The sequence below is a fragment of the Myotis myotis genome, unplaced genomic scaffold (genome assembly GCF_014108235.1).
Source record: "Myotis myotis isolate mMyoMyo1 unplaced genomic scaffold, mMyoMyo1.p scaffold_m19_p_8, whole genome shotgun sequence".
Taxonomy (NCBI): domain Eukaryota; kingdom Metazoa; phylum Chordata; class Mammalia; order Chiroptera; family Vespertilionidae; genus Myotis; species Myotis myotis.
Window position 1 is genome coordinate 42,629,370 of NW_023416390.1, and position 17,478 is coordinate 42,646,847.

General features: G+C 38.7%; 1 protein-coding gene across 2 annotated transcripts in view; it reads right to left on the bottom strand.

Annotated features, from left to right (window-relative positions):
• Positions 1 to 1,766: 1,766 nt before the first annotated feature.
• MTX2 (metaxin 2) overlaps positions 1,767 to 17,478 on the bottom strand; it is an 81,833-nt gene continuing 66,121 nt past the window's right edge. Inside the window, exons 12-14 of one of the 2 annotated variants that reach the window (XM_036319383.1) lie at positions 8,694 to 8,860; positions 2,679 to 2,760; positions 1,767 to 1,783 (exon numbers count right to left, since the gene is read on the bottom strand). In XM_036319383.1, the coding sequence (XP_036175276.1) occupies positions 8,755 to 8,860 (106 nt within the window). In that variant the 3' untranslated portion in view covers positions 1,767 to 1,783; positions 2,679 to 2,760; positions 8,694 to 8,754. Of the gene's footprint in view, positions 1,784 to 2,678; positions 2,761 to 8,693; positions 8,861 to 17,478 lie in introns of those variants that run through there. The other variant, XM_036319385.1, reaches the window with a different exon arrangement.

Genomic DNA, 17,478 nt, shown 5'->3' on the forward strand with positions numbered 1-17,478 from the left:
AAGGTAGTTAGAGGGGAGAGCAAAGAGGAAAATTTCTCATTATTTGAGAAACACTAACATAGCACTTACTCTTTGCCAGCTCTGTTTTAAGTGCTTTACAAATATTAACCTGTGAGGTAGATGCTATTATTCACATTGAAACATGAAAAGATGGAGGCCAGAGAGGTTAAGTAACTTGTCTAAGATCACACAGCTACAAGATGATGAATTTGACCCAAGCAGTCTGGCTCCAGAGTCTGTGCTCTTAATTATGACTCTCTGCAACCTCCTTGAGCCTACTCTCTACCTTTCTAATACTGCGATAATTAATAATCTGTTTTCATTATCGAAGGAATAGAGAGTGTGGGTGGGGAAAGGGCTTGGGCTAAGCCCAGAATCTACCTTTCCAGGCAAGCAGAGGAGCAGAAGCTAGAACAGGGGAGTCAGGGAAGGAGGGTGTGGGTTCAAGATCTGTAGAGTGAGAATCTGGTTCTCCCTGGCCAGAACATGCTTGGGGATGGATAATGCTGGTAGCCAATGTGGAGAGAGGTGACTCCAGGCCTGGAAGCCATTCATAAATAGGAAATAAGCCAGAAGTAGAGGTTAAAGTCTGTCTGAACTGATAAGAGGGCCCTGTGGATGGAGCACATTGGAAAATGAGCCAAATCACTGTCATCAGAGAAGCATATAAATAGCATTAAGACCTTGGCCTCTTTTCCCATTCAACTCAGTGAATGTTCATAAAGGCCTACTGTGAGGAAAGGGTCACATTCGACAGAATAAAATAAGGATATGGCCCAGGCTTTTCTCATCTCGATGAGCCTTTACATTGAACTTGACTGTGGGCGTGATAGGCATGAGATGTTTGGAGGGGACCTCAGCCACCAAGGCCCCTTGAGAGCGCCGTCAGCACAGTCTGCAAGATTGAGAGCAGCAGGGGTTCTGGCAACCTCCACCAGGTGGAGGGGAAAATAAATGGGGGCGGTGGGGAGGGGAGCAAAGCAGCCAATATTAGTCAAGATGAAAGAAATCCATAATAGAAGGTCAGCCACTCTAAGAATAACTGTCCTGCAAAAACAAAACCAGGCCAAAAATTACGTCTCCTACCCCAGCCAAAAGCATCTGCCTTTTGAAGTTAGTGCAATGTTCCGGCTTTGTTATGTGTTTTTTCTCCTTTATCCCCTAAAGGTTCTTCTAAGGCAGGCCGTTCTCTGTGAGAAGATATATGTGAACAAGGTTTCATTTGACATCTGTTTTCCAACTATTAAACTTGAGGTGGTTATTTTTAGAGTAAAAGACCATTTAAGAAATAATTAGGTGCCCATAGATAGTTTTAAAAAAATGTTAGGGTTATGTCTAAAATAATTCAGACTGATTGAAAAGTAAGAGAAAATAATTTAGATTTGAAGTTTATTAAAAGGACCAAATATTTAAAAATCAGCAATATAATGTATCTGCGTGCACCTCAATTTCCCCATTTGCATGCTGTACTGCCGTTTGCAAAACATGGCTCCCTGACCCTCCCAGCCCCCAGCCTGGGAGCCAGCTTGAGCAGTTGGGTTTCCGGGAGTGGTGATGTGGTGATGGATTTGCTATGATCCACCCTCACCCTTTCTCCCGTTTCCACCCATGATGAATGGACACCATTACAAGATGGTGACTGGGGTTAGGAGTGCACCTAGGAGAGCTCACCTCCAAGGGGGAATCAAACGCTGGACCTTGGCCTCTTTCGTGTGATGCTTTACCCCCACTGAACCAATCAGAAATATAAGGATGCTTATCACTGGCTTGCCAAATGGAAGTGCTGTGAGAATGTATTTTTTAAAAAGAAGGAAAAGGATGAAGAAAGATGTTAGAAGTTTTGCTTTCACAGTAAAAAAAGCTTTACTTTCAAATGCCAGCTAATATTACTATAAATCAGGAACTGAGGCAATGGCATAAAAGCTGTTTCTGTAAGTCAACAACTGGCTAGAGACTACATGTGTCTACAAAATAGGTTTTGTAAGATCATGCTTATTTTAGAAACATCAATACTAAAACAGCAGTAACGGAAAGTGTTTTTCCCCTTAGTTTAAGCACTGCTTGAATATGCATTATATCCAGCCAAGCAATAACTGAACAAATTCCTTTCTTAAATGTCCCCAAGTTCAAGTATATGGCTTCAAGCACACCACAAGCTTTATAAAACAGCCTAGCTTTAAGTGTGCAATAATCGCTCATTTCCTGGCCATTAATTCAGACATCATGCAATCAGTCAAAGACATCCATTTTCCTCTGCTGCTATTTTGGGGACTGCTGCCCTATTGTCATCCCTGCCTGAGACCCCTGACTTAGTCGTCTTTTAATTAGAGCCACCAAGAATGACAGGCAGAGCCAGCCCACTGAGGGTGATCCATCACATGGCCCATTTTGCTCCCTGGCCTCGTAAATGACAGTGTATAAACAGGACATCTTGGATATCAAGATAGCTGCTTAAGGAAACAGAAGAACAAATGGTGACCACCTTGTAAGCTCCTTCCCTGCGATTATAAGCTCTAGTCTAGGGCTGTATTTACTGACACAGTATTTTGATTAATCATCCAAATAAACTTTACCAATGATGATGCTATCGAAGATGTTTTCTCTAAGCTTGCCCTTAAACAAACTGATGTCATAACCTAACACTTGCCCAAGGCATTGATTCATACCAATATACTTACACTGAGCAATTGGGACAATTTTTAATGGAACTGCTTTTTAGCTAAATCCTTTCCACGTTGGTCAACAGCTATAGTCCCAGTCCTAGAAAATAAAATAAAAAAATCAACTCAATACTGGTAGGCTCTTTCTTTGTCATTACAGAAAGCACTACAAATTAGCCTACAGAGTGTTACTATTCAATTATATTTTCCAGGTAAAATTAAAGGAGTTCTTTATGCCTGATTCAATATAACCTTATTATTACAGAGAGAAGATATATAAGGCCCAAAGTTATGTTAGGCTGGAACTCAACTCTATACCTCTGTGGTGAGCCAGAGAAATGGAGTCTGGAAGTGATGAAGGCCAAGAGGTAAATACTTGGTATTACCCTCCTGGGCTCAATGATTTGCCCATGTCTGGGAAGGTGCATGAAGTTTTGGTCCTCACACTCAATATCTACATATGGCCAGAAAGTTAGATGAAAGGTAACTAAAATAATCATGTGGATGAAGCAGTTTTCATAAAAAGGAAGACTTAAAAAGTTAAGACTCCCTACCAATAAAGTCTAAAAGGGAAACTGTATTAAAGCCTGTGAAATTAAGATAAATAATGAGTAGGCTACCATGATATACTTGCTCATCAAATCCAAGAGATCAAATTTAGACAAAATCCAGGCAACCAGGGCACTTCACATTAACCCAAAACTTGCAAAACCTCCAAACAAGGGCCTTGGAATTTGTATTTTAACAAATGTCTCAGATGGTTCTTATGCTCAGGCAAATTTGGGAATAACTAAAAGTAGAGGCTGCAAACTCCTAGGATGAGTAATATTAATTGCAAAAATGTTCTCACCTGTCCTGCTGTTTGTCTTACATATGCCAATTATCAGTACACAGGACAGCTCGGATCCGCCCCCCCCCCCCAAGAGGATGGCTGGGGCTATTTATGGATAACACAACTGACCCAGAGCTCACCAGCCTCTTCAGCCCAGGAAGACAATAAAGGTTCAACAACAGTGTTTGACTGTGACGAGCTCAGCCTCCTTCAAAATGTACCTGTGGTTTCCCCAAGTTCTCTCACAGGAATATGATCATTTAAAGTCTTCTTCTCAAGCCACAGGCCATTGAAGGCAGTCGTCAGAGGGCAGCTGCAGCTCCTGATGGCCTCCTGTGTCCCCTTCTTCTTTCTCTCTCTCTCTCTCTCTCTCTCTCTCTCTCTCTCTCTCTCTCTCTCTCTCTCTCTCTCTCTCTCTCTCTTTCTCCCCTTCTCTATAGCCCTATCCTTCCTTCCTTCAGACTTCAGGACCACAATGGCTGGAGGAAGAGGCTGGGACTTGTGCTACATTCCCGTTCCTGGGTTTACTTTTCCAGGACTGCACTGCTAAAGGCAGTCCCCCTAAAAGATTTGATTTTTACCTGCTTGTCAAAAAATTTATTTTCATATTCACAACTATCACATTAGGTAATATTCCCAAGCACATAAAAGATATTTTTAAATATGTTTATTTTTCAATTACAGTTGACGTTCAATATTGTTTTATATTAATTTCAAATATACAGCATAGTGGTTAGACCATTATATAACTTACAAAGTGATCCCCCGATCATTTTTGCACACATCTGGCACCATAAACAGTTATTACAATATTATTGACTATATTCCCTATGCTGTACTTCATATCCCATGACTATTCTGTGACTGCCAATTTGTACTTTGTAATCCCTTCACCTTTCTCACCCAGCCCCCTAACCCCCTGGCAACTCTCAATTTGTTCTCTGTATCTATGAGTCTGTTTTTGTTTTGTCTGTTCATTTATTTTGTTAAAAGAGAGAATTTTTTTTAAAAAAAACATATCTAGAATATAAATTGTTTTGTCAAATTTCAGCTTGATGGCATTTGAAATACAGAATCAGTCAAATGATGGGGCTTCTGCATCCTAGGAACCACTGGGGAAAGAGCATGCCTTTCCTGGCACTTGCATAAGCCAACAGCAAATGGAAGACATTTACAGCTTAATGAATATGGTACGTAGCTGTTTCTAAAATGTACTTGCATTTCAATAATCTGTATTAAGTGAATATGTTCTAAGTAAGAGCTCAATTGAACTAGAATCATAAATACAACTGCTTCACAAACCAAATCCAAAGCTCCAAAGGTTTAGGGTGAGTGTAGAACCTTCATTAGTCTGAGTCAAATATGATCCTTGTTTTTTGGTCATTTCACTGCTTGCTAAAACTGTCAACAAAAGGGAGAGGAAAGACCCCAAATCAATCAATGACAGATGTTGATTTGCTACGTAGAGAACCCTACAGTCTGAAAAGTCTGGAAGAACCCCTTCCTGGGTAATGTAGACCAAGAGAAGTTTCTGCTGGTCAAAACATTCTCATATGCTAAACAAGTGCAGCAACGGTAGACATTCTGCTTACAACTTAATCAAATTTACTTACTAGTCACCATCAGGGTCAATTTACTACAACCACGTGACTCCTCAAGAGAATTACATGAGTTTCATAAAGGGAAAAGAAGCCATCGCCACAGAGCCACTCCCCTGCTCAACCTGTTATCTTCAAAACACATATTGCCCTCATGTGATGAGTGTGTAGGTCTTTGATAATGATAATTCTCCTACTCAGATGCTTGCCCAGGATTGGGATGTGCTCACCCTGTCACTTCTGTTTCTCCATATGATTAAAGTCTGGCCACTTGTGATGTGGATCTTTATTTAGAAAAGGGAATAGTTCTCTAAAGATGTCAGCCCTAGTCATAGGTAATGATCAACCACTTTTCATTATTCAACATTTTGTACCACAAGACCCTTTTCAAAATAAATTATGAGACAATATATTTGTTCATCTGGTGTGTTTTGGGTCCTAGACATACATAAATGTTATTCTCTTTTCCCCCTTCAATTCATTGGATAATAGATCTTAGTGTTGAAATGCTTCTTTCAATTAAACTTGCAGTAGATCTAAAGATTCAGGATTGTAAACTCATTACAATGGGAGTAACATAGGAGAACAATACCATTGCTGGTGGCCCTGGGTACCCAGATGTAAGGGGGGGATTCCTTATAACAAGTTTCAAATTTAATCTTTGTGTGAGAGGATTCAATTCCTATGAAGAAGACAGAATCAAACATCAAAATGCAATAAAAGGAACTCTGAGCATGTAAAATCAGTAGTGGTGAAATATTTAATAAAAGCCAAATATTGGACTTGGATTTGGGGAAGAAGACTTTGTTTCTATTGTGACCTGTTGGGGGTGAAATGAAAACCCCCAGTCTTATGTTGAGCCAGACAACAGAAAATGGCCACATAATCCAGCTCAGACTGTGGTGAAAGACAAGCTTGGGGTGGGGGGGTAGGAAGAGAGGAGTGTTCATTCCCAGACTATTTTACTTGATTATTTAAGCCCAACAACTAGGGTTGCCCTATTTAGCAAACAAAAATACTGAATACCAATTAAATTTGAATTTTGGATAAGAAATAATTTGTTAGTATAAATATGTCCCATACAATACTTGAGATATACTAAAAATATATTCTTTCTTTATCTGAAATCCAAATTTAACTGGGCATACTATAATTTGTTTTTGTTTTTTGTTAATTCTCATCCAATGATATTTTTTTATTGATTTTTAGGGAGAATGGAAGAGAGAGGGAAAGACAGAGAGAAACATCGATGTGAGAGAAATACATCAATTGGTTGCCCCTTGCACAAGCCCCTACCAGGGCCCAGGCCAGGGAGGAGCCTGCAACCAGAATCCAACCTGGGACCCTTTGGTCCACAGGCTGATGCTCTATCCACTGAGCCAAACCGGCTAGGGCTGGGCATACTATAATTTATCTGTTAACTCCACCAGTTCACTGCCACAAAAGGAGACCACATTTGAGTCTAAGATAAGAAACAAAATTTGAACTAATTTGTCTGGTTCAATATTACCTGAAGACCAAGAGTCCTAAAGCAGAGAGCAGAGATTTGGTACAAAAGAAAACCTCTTGTTTTTTTTCCTTAAAATAGAAGGACATTGCATGTTGTGATGGTGGTTTTATTTTTGTTAAATTTCCTTGAGTTAATATAAAATCATAATCCTTTGCATTTGTAATAGCCTGGGGAAATAAGAATGTCATCCCTATGGGAGTTTATGTGCATTTCTAACAAGGCTACAGTGACAAAGGACTAAGTACATACCACAGTTGAATTTAACAAAGGAAAATAGGATTGTCAGTGTGGCCCTTATGATTCGAGATGGGCAACCTTAACGTAGGTTTATTTATTGTTTGGGGTTTAAGGTTTGGTGTGTCTGTGGAAATGTGTGCATTTGAGAGTGTCTGTTATAATAAGGTAAATCTCAGAGATGCATTGAACAGTGCACTGATAAAAACAAATTATTTTTAAAATCCATGATAAAAGATTTACATGTATTTTTTAGAATGCAGAATACATATATCTCTTTTTATAAATAGCAACCTGTAAGGACACAGAACACAGTTATTAACTTGTACTAAAAATACCAAAGTGACTCAAGATCAAAAGTTATCATATGTAATTAATTCCCAAATACACCGACTATCTTTGAGACGAAGGAAATTACCCAGCCATCTACTATACTTCTTAGATATTCTGATGTTTTTTTAACATATATAAAATCCTATTTTTCTCATTATGCATGAGGAAATCAGAAACTGATTCCAAAGTAAAAGTAAGATTGAACTTCTTTATTACACACATTAGTCTCTCTTTATTTATCTAGAAATCTCTTAAGCACAAGAACGTCTCTTTATTTTTTATGTCCCTGCAACCCGGCAGTGCCTGACTCACCATAGATGCTCAGGAATTATGCTCAGTGGATGAATCAATGATTCCAACAAGATTTTTTGGAAAATAATTCAATACTAAAAGGTGTCAACTGCCTTTTAGCATAGGTTTTATTGGGTAAGACTTGAAATGAGGTATGTGTATTTTTTAATCTCCATAGTTGGGGTTTAAGAAAAGTGACATCAAGCTATAACTTGGCTTTAGCTTCCGGCCCTAAGACCTTCAAAAGGCGCGCTGGCTTTCTCTGCATCCAGGAAAGGCCCCGTTTGCTTCTGCGGGAGCAGAGCAGCAGAGATTCCTGCATCTGTTCATGTCTTCAAGGAGCCTGACCATGAAAGCAAGCAGCTTACTTACAAGCTCTTGTTACAAATACCATTCTATCAAAAAAAAACCAAACACGTTATTTTTATTTCTTTATATCTAACTCCAAATAAAATGAATTATATGAAAAAAGAAATATAAATTAAATGTGAATTTCTTCCATAGCACAGTGATAATAACGCTGTTGTGTCAATGGCACACTGCAGAGAAAGAACAGGGAATGCAATAAACCATAGGCCTCTCTACCCACACCTGCATTACTGACGCCTTCGTAAAAGACAAGGGAGAAAGGAGAGTATTACGCACTCAGCACCATATTGGAAAGCATTATGTACTCATTTTACAAATGAAGAAACTGACTTTGCAAAACTAGGAAGCAGCAGTGCTAAGATTGAACCCAGGTCTGACTGATCCCAAATGCTGCACTTTTGCTAAGGTATCATGAAGTTCTCCCTACACCAAGGGCAGATGGCTTGCAGCAGGCCATCACTGCTACTGCCTAGTCAATTAGTGCACATAGCTGACTATGAGTGGATAAGGGGTGTCACTGCCTATTTGAAAGGACAGCAGATAATTCTATTCTTTTATGGAATGAGAAGTGCCAAAGTTAGGATGAATCAGTTCTCACTAAAAATTGCAATGGAGCACACAAGATCAGATTAGTACAAAAAGAATAAGATACATGACTTCTTTCATTGTTAAATTTGGATTTCTGTTCTCTGCATTTTTCATGCTATCTTGCTGAAACATCAAGGTTAATGTCTCAGGAACCTTCCAATTCCTGAATGACCTTTATCCCAATTATCCTTCCATACAACACCTGCTTCAGAAAAATTAACCTTCAAAATTCCCCTAAAATGGAATTTTCCTGAAGATCTGTATCCCATTCCACTCACTTCTTGAGTTAAATATGCTCAAATGTCCATGCTGTCACAAAGGGTAAGATTTCCTTCTTTTTTACGGCTGAGTAGTATTCCATGGTGTAACTGTACCACAGCTTTGTATCCACTCATCCACTGGTGGGCACTTGGACTGCTTCCAGATCCTAGCTGTTTTAAATAATCTGCAATGAACATAGAAGTGCATGTATTTAAAGCTGATACAAGTCATCTAGAATCTAATTCTACTCAATGGCGCACAGAAACAATGGGAATGCATGTATAGACAAGATTGTCTGTGAGTTCATTATTGTTGAAGCTCGGCAATGAGCACAGGGAGTTCACTATAGTATTCTCTTTGAATTTTTATATGTTTAAAATTTGGCATAATAAAAAGTTTTTTAAGTACCATATGTAAATAGTCTAAAGTAAAAGAGAAATCAAGATCTGGACATGTGAGCTAAAAATAGATGTCATGTAAAGAGCGAGCAGAGTCGGTAAAAGCTACAACTCAGCTTAAAGAACAACATTCTACAACTCTATGCAAGAAGTTAGTCAGAAAATAATGTTTGATAAGACATGTTTGATGAGACATAAATAATCAATCATACAATAAGGCCATGCAGTTCCTGGAGCTGGAAGAGGAAAGCAATACACGGACCACAAGGAAACATGTACCCAACTAGAGCAGAGGAAGGAACTGGAGACCTCAGTCTGGAGAAAATAGTTAGCAAAGAGTAATAGAAGAACAATGAGGATCTGAAACCAGGAAACAGACAGTGACGTGAAGGTGATGGGATAAGTTATAGAGATAATTCATAACAACAGCTGGCAATACTTGATGTTGGGATGAGAAAGAAAGAGGAGCCAAAGATGACTCAATTCAGTACAACAAATATTTACTGAGCTTGTCTCAGTAAACATTTACATGGTCTCAAAGACCTGCAGTCTAATTGAAAAGCTAAATAATTAAAACAATTGACTATATACAAGTGTTTTATAACAGACGTTAGCATGAAAGTTGCAGGAGATCACAGACGAAGGAGCAACTATACAGATGGTGATATTAACTGAGATGGGGAAACACTGGAGGGACCGCAGGTTAGAAAGGACTGGAGAATTTAAGATGCTTATGGGACATCCAGTTGAATAGGTTCAATAGGAGGTTAGACATAGAGTTCATATATCAGCATATTGCCAACGACTTCTAAAATAAATGGATTAGCTAAGTGTGTTGGAAGACAATTTTTAAAATGCCATCTTTATACTTTGGGCCTATAGATATAATTTGATTTTATCAACATCTTCATCAAGTTAAAAAATATTTTATTTAAATCTTGCCTGAATGCTAAGTAAACAAACTTCCAATTTAATGCTACTATAAAGATTTGCCTAAATCATCTGAACCTAATGTCAAATTCCCTGATGCACCATTTAAGTGCATCATTTAAGATAAATTAAAACAACTTCTTTGTAAATGCTTGCCTCACTGCACTTATCAGTACAGATATAAAACAGCAGTGTGATAATGGCTACCTTCAATGAAAAAAATGTTACTTCAAAAATGGAAATGCAATAAATCTTTGTTTTAAGGGCTATGTAGCAGAAGACAAATGCAGCTCTGAATGGCAGTAATTTTCCAAATGAAAACAAATCATATTTCTCTTTAGAAATGTTTGTACTCAATTTCTGAATGCCCTTAGAATTTATTGTTTTCTTGCAAAGTAGGAAATTGTGAAACTGTCTTTAAAGTTCATTTATCAATTGGTCCAAATACATGCATAGAGCAATGACTCTGAAGTGTCTGCAACATTTGCTATGTATGGTTAAGCTGTAACACACAATTTTCAACATCAGTTGACGTCATCAAGAACTCAAAAAGCAAAAAGTGCCATATGGCATAAAGTTCATACTTATAGAAACAAGGGACTACACCATCTACTATTTTTTTTTATGAGTGTGATTTATTTATTACACTTGAACTATGTGAGTCATACTGGAGAAGCAATTTTTGAAATGTGTGGTGCCATAAGCTAGCTAGTCTGCAGGGAAATCTTCTAGATTTTAACTTATATTTATAAAAGAAATTTGATAGGATTTTTTTTTAATTTGACGATCATAAAAACTTACTGTTCATGAATTATAAATCTGAAAGAAACATTACCAAAAGATCAATGAAAAATAATTTTATCAACCACAGCTAGAGAAAAGAATGAATTATCTTTCTATAGAAACTATTACAAATTGTTATGTTAAGAAGTGGCCGTCTACTATTTAATCACCACAATTATTTTCTTAGGTTGAGAAAGAAATCCCATATTACCAATATACAATATATAAAATTTAAGCAGGCTATGAGATATCATTGAACATTTGCATATGAACTTCTTTAATTTATTAGAAAACATAAGCAAAATTCTTAGGATGAGCCATTTTCATCTTATACCTGTCTGCAGATTGTCATCGTGAGAAATGAAAGGCGATATTCTCCAAAGTAAGCTCGCCAACTTGAACAATGAACTAAAGGTGAGTAATGGTACAGATGGAAAGGTTTATTTACTAGTAACTACCACCTCACCAAGATATGGCATGGAAGGCTGCCCGGAGACCCCCACCCCCCTGGAATGCACGTTTTTGTTTTTATCTACGCAACGTGCATGATACAGTACATGACTAAACATAATCCGACTTGATTTGTGCCGCGGTGATTCTCCAAAGAACAAATCTGTAAAATGACAACGTGTGAAAGCTTAACACAGTGATAGAAAATGGCAGTGGCACGGTTCATATCTTAAACTGACAGACTGATGGTGATTATTGCAAGGACAATGCCCTGCATATGTCAAACGATTTGCAAATAATTTATGTCACCTTCCCCTCCATTATTGTTTTTGCAGAGGACATAAACTGTGTCACCAATATTAAACTGTCTGCAAAAAGAGCCGAGCTCAGCTCTCTCCTCTCTGACAAAGCAGAGCCATCTGCACCCAGACAAACATGCATATGGCCATCATTTGTCCAACATCTTACACAGTGTGAAGGTTTTTTACTTGAAATGCCAACCTGGGTGGCAGATGATGTATGTGTTTCCTCAGTCCTGTGATTACCAGGCCCGCGCGCCGCGCCGCGCTCTCACCTCATCAGTTCCACAAGCTGCGCTGCAAGGTGCGTGAGGCATTTGCAGCAAGATGGCTTCTGACACGCCGCGGTGCAGGCGGCCTGGTGTGAATACCCGACTCCAGATTTTGTTCCAATCAGGGTCAAAGTCTGACCCGCCGAAATTGGTGTGGGTAGAGATTCAGGACTGAAAAACGGCCATTTGAAAACTGGAATGAATATATTTTGATAAAGGGGAAAGCAAAGGGCGTTCGCTATCCCCCGCTTAACTGCTGTGCCAGGCGCCTTGGAAATGGCCCGAGCATTGTTCCTCTGGGAGAGGATGCCGAGGAAGGCGCATTGGTTAGCCCGGGGAACAAATAGGAAAGGTTACACCTGCGAGGTGCCATTAGTTTGGGGGATTTGCCAGTACTCTCGACGAGAATAGAGGGAATTGTCACCCCTGCAAAATGACATGACAAGGCAGCTCTCCTGCAGACCTGTAGCAAGGTTTATAGGGACACTTAAGTAGGATTTTCTTTTATGTATTTGTGTGTGTGTGTGTGTGTGTGTGTGTGTGTGTGTACACAGAGGATGTGCGACCCTAAAATATAATTTCAAAACTATGAAGCTCTTTTCTTTTTAAGAGCTCTCCAGAATCCAGGCATGTGGTCCAAGGCAGAATGCATTATTTTTTCTCTTCCTGTGAGCCTCTGTTTTTACTGGGGAGGGAGAAGAAGTAATAGAGGAGAACTGAGTTTAAAATTGTCCCAAAGGGATCTGTTTAGACATCAAATAGCTTTTACAAAACCACACATTTTGATGAGTTACGTGTAAATTCATTAGAAACATATGGACTTAGTTTCCTACAAAATTCACATGGACATAAAATATCTCCCTGAGCTCCTTTATTCAGTGACGGGTAGTCGAGGGACTAAAAGAAGACATGTGATTCTTAGTTCTCATCTTCTGTCATAAACAAAACACTTTTCAAACACGGACTTTGAAAATTCAACCAAATACCTAATTTTATTCCCCCCACCCCCCCACACACACACTGATTTTTAGAGAGAATGGGAGGGAGGGAGAGAGGGAGAGAGGGAGAGGGGGAGAGGGGGAGCGAAGAAGGGAGATGAGAGAGAGAGAGAGAGAGAGAGAGAGAGAGAGAGAGAGAGAGAGACACATTGATTGGTTGCCTCCTGCATGAGCCTGACCGGCCTGGATTGAACCTGCAACCCAGCTACGCATCCTTGACCCTTGACCAGGAATCAAACCTGAGACCTTTTGGTTTGTGGGCTGACTCTCTAACCACTGAACACCACCAGTCAGGGCCAAAATACATAGTTTTAATTAAAAGAAATAATTGCTCAAAATTAATTTATTAAGAAAAAAGTCTCTGTACTTGCCAAATTGAAAACGTATCCCACCTAGGAGCAGTTATGCTTATGGGAGTGAGTGAAATATAAGCCATCAAGACCATCTTAATAGTGACTCAATGTGATATGATTTCCAGAAATTGAAGTCTCTCGATTGAAAATAACAGGCAGTTAACATTATTTCCATCAATATTTGCCACTTCTGATTACCTCCAGTTCTTTCAATTAATGACAAGAGGGATGAAAATGGAACATACATATGTTAATAATAAAATTATAGAAAAACAAGCATGATGGATTTTGTGAACTGACATTTGGGGAGTTCGTAAAATGTGGCCAGCAGCCCCTTAGGAACTTATCTTGACAAGTTTAATTTACATGTTTTTAAATGAGCATTGTCAAGGTTGGCAGAGCTAAATAACATTCAGTTTACCCCTCCTCCAGGCTTTTTGTTCTCCTACACCTTAAAAATATCAATGATATGGTTATTAAAGGTCTCTTTTATGCACAGAAAAGTTTTGAGAGATTCATTAAATTAGAATTATGAAAATTTAGTCTTTTATTTTTTTAATATATTTTTATTTATTTCAGAGAGGAAGGGAGAGGGAGAGATAGAAACATCAATGATGAGAGAGAATCATTGATTGGCTGCCTCCTACACGCTCCCTACTGGGGATTGAGCCCGCAACCCAGGCATGTACCCTGATGGGGAATCGAACCTGTGACTGCCTGATTCATAGGTTGATGCTCAACCACTGCAGGGCTAATGTCTTTTAAAACTGTCAATGGGGGGAAAAGGAGACACATGTAATACTTTCAACAATAAAGAATTTTTTAAAAAGAGAGATGTCATATGCAGAAAAAAAAATAAAAATAAAACTGCCTACTGGACCTTTCCATTTGGATGTCCAACACAGCATATCTGAAACTGGCCTCCAAATTGTTAATGTCTCATGAATTGCTTTTCTATTAATTGCTTTTCTTCCATTGAGGTTCAAAGTCTTTAATGCTACTTTCTCCTTCACCACATCTGATTAGCTATCAGCCCTGTAAACTTTCCCTTCCAGTTCTTATCAGATCTGCCCCTTTATTTCCTTTTCCTTGGCAATGTTTCTGACCCAAGTACTCATGACCTCAACTCAAATTAATGAAAAGGCCTTTCATGCTTGTTTCCTACCTCTAGGAGGCAGATGCCACATCACTTCCTGATCAATCCTTCTCAATGGCCAATCTAATCATATCTTATTCTTCTCTCCAAAAAGAATAATATTTGGGATTGTGGAATACTTAAAAATCCACAAAGCACTTTCACATTCATAAATCTGTTTGACCTTCACACCAAGCCTGTGATGTGGGCTGAACACGTATGGACATTTCTGTTTTGTAGATGAGGAAGCTAAAACTTGGAGAGGCACTTGCCTGCAGCTGTACATAGCTACCAATTGGAGCAGAAGTCCAATCCCAGAGCAATTTCCATTACACTATTCTGTCTAGGGTAACTGCATGTTGCCTAAATGTAGGAATTGCTTAAGTACACTCAAGGCCTATTGCAATCAAGTCCAAATTTACACTTATAAGTTTATGTTTCATGGCTACACTACAGAAATCTTCTGATCCAACTGCATTGATTTACCTACTGTTCAAAAATGTGCAAGGCACTCTTTGCTTCTACTGTGAGCTTCTAATAAAAGTCATCCCCTATTCAGTCTACCCACCTACCTTTTAAAATGCAATTTTTACCTTCTCCATGAAGCTTTCTAAAACCATTCCATTAAATGTCAATAATTTTTTCACATGTTTAAACTCGGGGTAATTTTTTTTTAATACTAATTTGGTCCTCATCCCCTTCTGAGGCAATACCCTCTGGGGATTCCATTTGATGACCATGCGTATCAGGTGATCTTTCCACTCACTGGTGGGAACACAAAATGACTTCCAGTCCTTTGTGAGCTCTAAAGATCGTTTTGCTTGTTCTTTTCCAATAGTTCTTTTTGTATTTAAGTCATTCTTTATTCTCTTCTGGAATGAGAACAACTACACCACTAGTTCTTTCCTGAGTCTTGGTAGTGTCTTCATATCCATGTGATGATCAACACTGAGTTGAAGTCTCGTAGCAGAACCCTCTACAGCTCTCTCAAGTTCTCTATGCAGTTGTCTCATCTCCAGTGTTCTGCTTTGTGAATTCTAGCCGCCTTAGTCTTCTCGAACTCTGAACCCTTGTCTCAACTCAGGGAACCTCCTGGGCTGCTTGGTTCCCCTGTCCTGTGCTACAGCCTGGACATGCTCTCTAAGCAGAAGCTGGAATAATGAAGGACTCACCTTGTTTCTCTTCATGCAAGGATCACTATTCTGAACTATTGTTTCAGTCTGAACCATTGTTTCCTAAATTTTGTCTGGTTGCTTTAGTTATTTAAAGCAGAAGAATAAATCCAGTCCCTGTTACTCTCATCATGACAGGAGGTGGACATTCTTCAATAGCATTCTGAAATGCAAAGATTGCTCTAGAAGTCAGAGTAAAAATAAACCTTTCTTATTTGGAATTGCAAAAATAAAAATTAAAAAACAACAAAAATAAAAATTTACCCTTTCCAAAAATAAGCCCTTCAGCAATGGTATTTAGTTCAAAGTAGAAAAAGCAAAATGTATCGACTCTTTAGAGTGAAATCTGTAATTTATACACATTTAAGGAGGTAATTCAATATTTTGGAGGTAATTTACCTACCTAACCTCTTTCAAACTCATTTTAATTAAAGGTCACAAAAAACATTGTTTCAGTAGCCAGAAATATTTTCTGATGTACTATTAAAATATAAGGCATTACTCCATTTGTGTTTAGTCTCAAAAAAAAAAAAAGTGGGATTGGCAACACAAATATGTTTGTAGTCAGAGAGGGAGACAGGGAGAGAGAGAGGGAGGGAGGGAGGGAGGGAGGGAGGGAGGGAGGGAGGGAGGGAGAGAGAGAGAGAGAGAGAGAGAGAGAGAGAGAGAGAGAGAGAGAGAAACAGAAAAACTGGTCTGAACAAGCTAGTACTTTTTTTTCCCTACATGCTCCACTTTGTATTGGTAAGACCAGATAATGAGTAGCACTTTTTCTTTGTAACAATTCATTAATCAGAGAAATGATCCTTGCTAGTGTTTAGATGTTTTACTTAATTTGGTACCTCTGGCCTGCTGCCCCACTAGTGCCAAAATTATTATTTCTCACCCAGCAGGTGATAAATAACAACTTCAGTCGTGATTAATACCATGAATCCTTCAACCTGACTAATGCAAAAAAACCTTGGGACCTACAGAACAAGTGGGTGATAATTGTTGTGAGAACTGCTGAAGCTCTGCTCAGCTTGTGAGGAAGAAATCCACAGGAAATGGAGCGTTTGCTAGCAGTCCAGCTGATCCAGGGAGGCTTCATTAAGCCCGTCTCAGCCACATTCGCCATGTGAATGCCACTGTTAGATTTTTCTCCCCCCCAATACTAAATTTTAAGTATCTTCTGAGAAAAGAAACCACTCATTTTTTGCATACAGTTAAGTATTTATTGAATGGATAAATGAATGGATGAATGAATAATAAATGAGAAAATAGAATTCTTGCCGAAGTACTTGTTATTGTTAATATGGGTCATTTGAGAGCTACATATGGTTATTTCTCTAATAACGCAATTGTGCACAAATGTAGTTTTGCTAAAGCCCATAGCAGTATTAACATTCTCTTCTGGCAAAAAGAAAACTGTTAGTAATGGCCAGTGACTAAGGCCATCATCGTAATTAGTATCGCTTAGCAATAGATATCAAGGTAGTATATGAGTAGTCAATTAGGCACATGGTAAAGGGGAATATGTATTGTTTGAAGAGCTTCTCTGGATACTCCTTGCCTCCTGAGATACTTCTTTAAATGGTACAATATATTTTAAGTCAATGAATGGTGGTCAACCAGTTGAATATGGCTTGCAGGCGTATTTGCTTGGCAGACAAGTTGTTTTAATTTTTTAGGTTATTTTAATGGTTTAGGTGGAGATATGCATTCTCCAGTTTGGCACAGCCCCCCCTATTCCTATTGTCTTCATATCCAGTCTGTCTCACTCTCATCACCATATGCCTGGCTTCTCAAGTAAGTTTGTGATCCCTGACTAAATGGGGAGATGTAAAATAATGACAACCAAGGTGGGGGGCCCGAGGGGATGAAAAATTAGCTTGGATTGAGATATGTGGCTAAATACAAGGTGGGTCAAAAATAGGTTTACAGTTGTTGATGTTGTAAACCTCCTTTTGCCCCACCCTGTACATCCAGAGATTTTTCAAGAATCACAAATTATCTAAGCATCAATTTCTTCA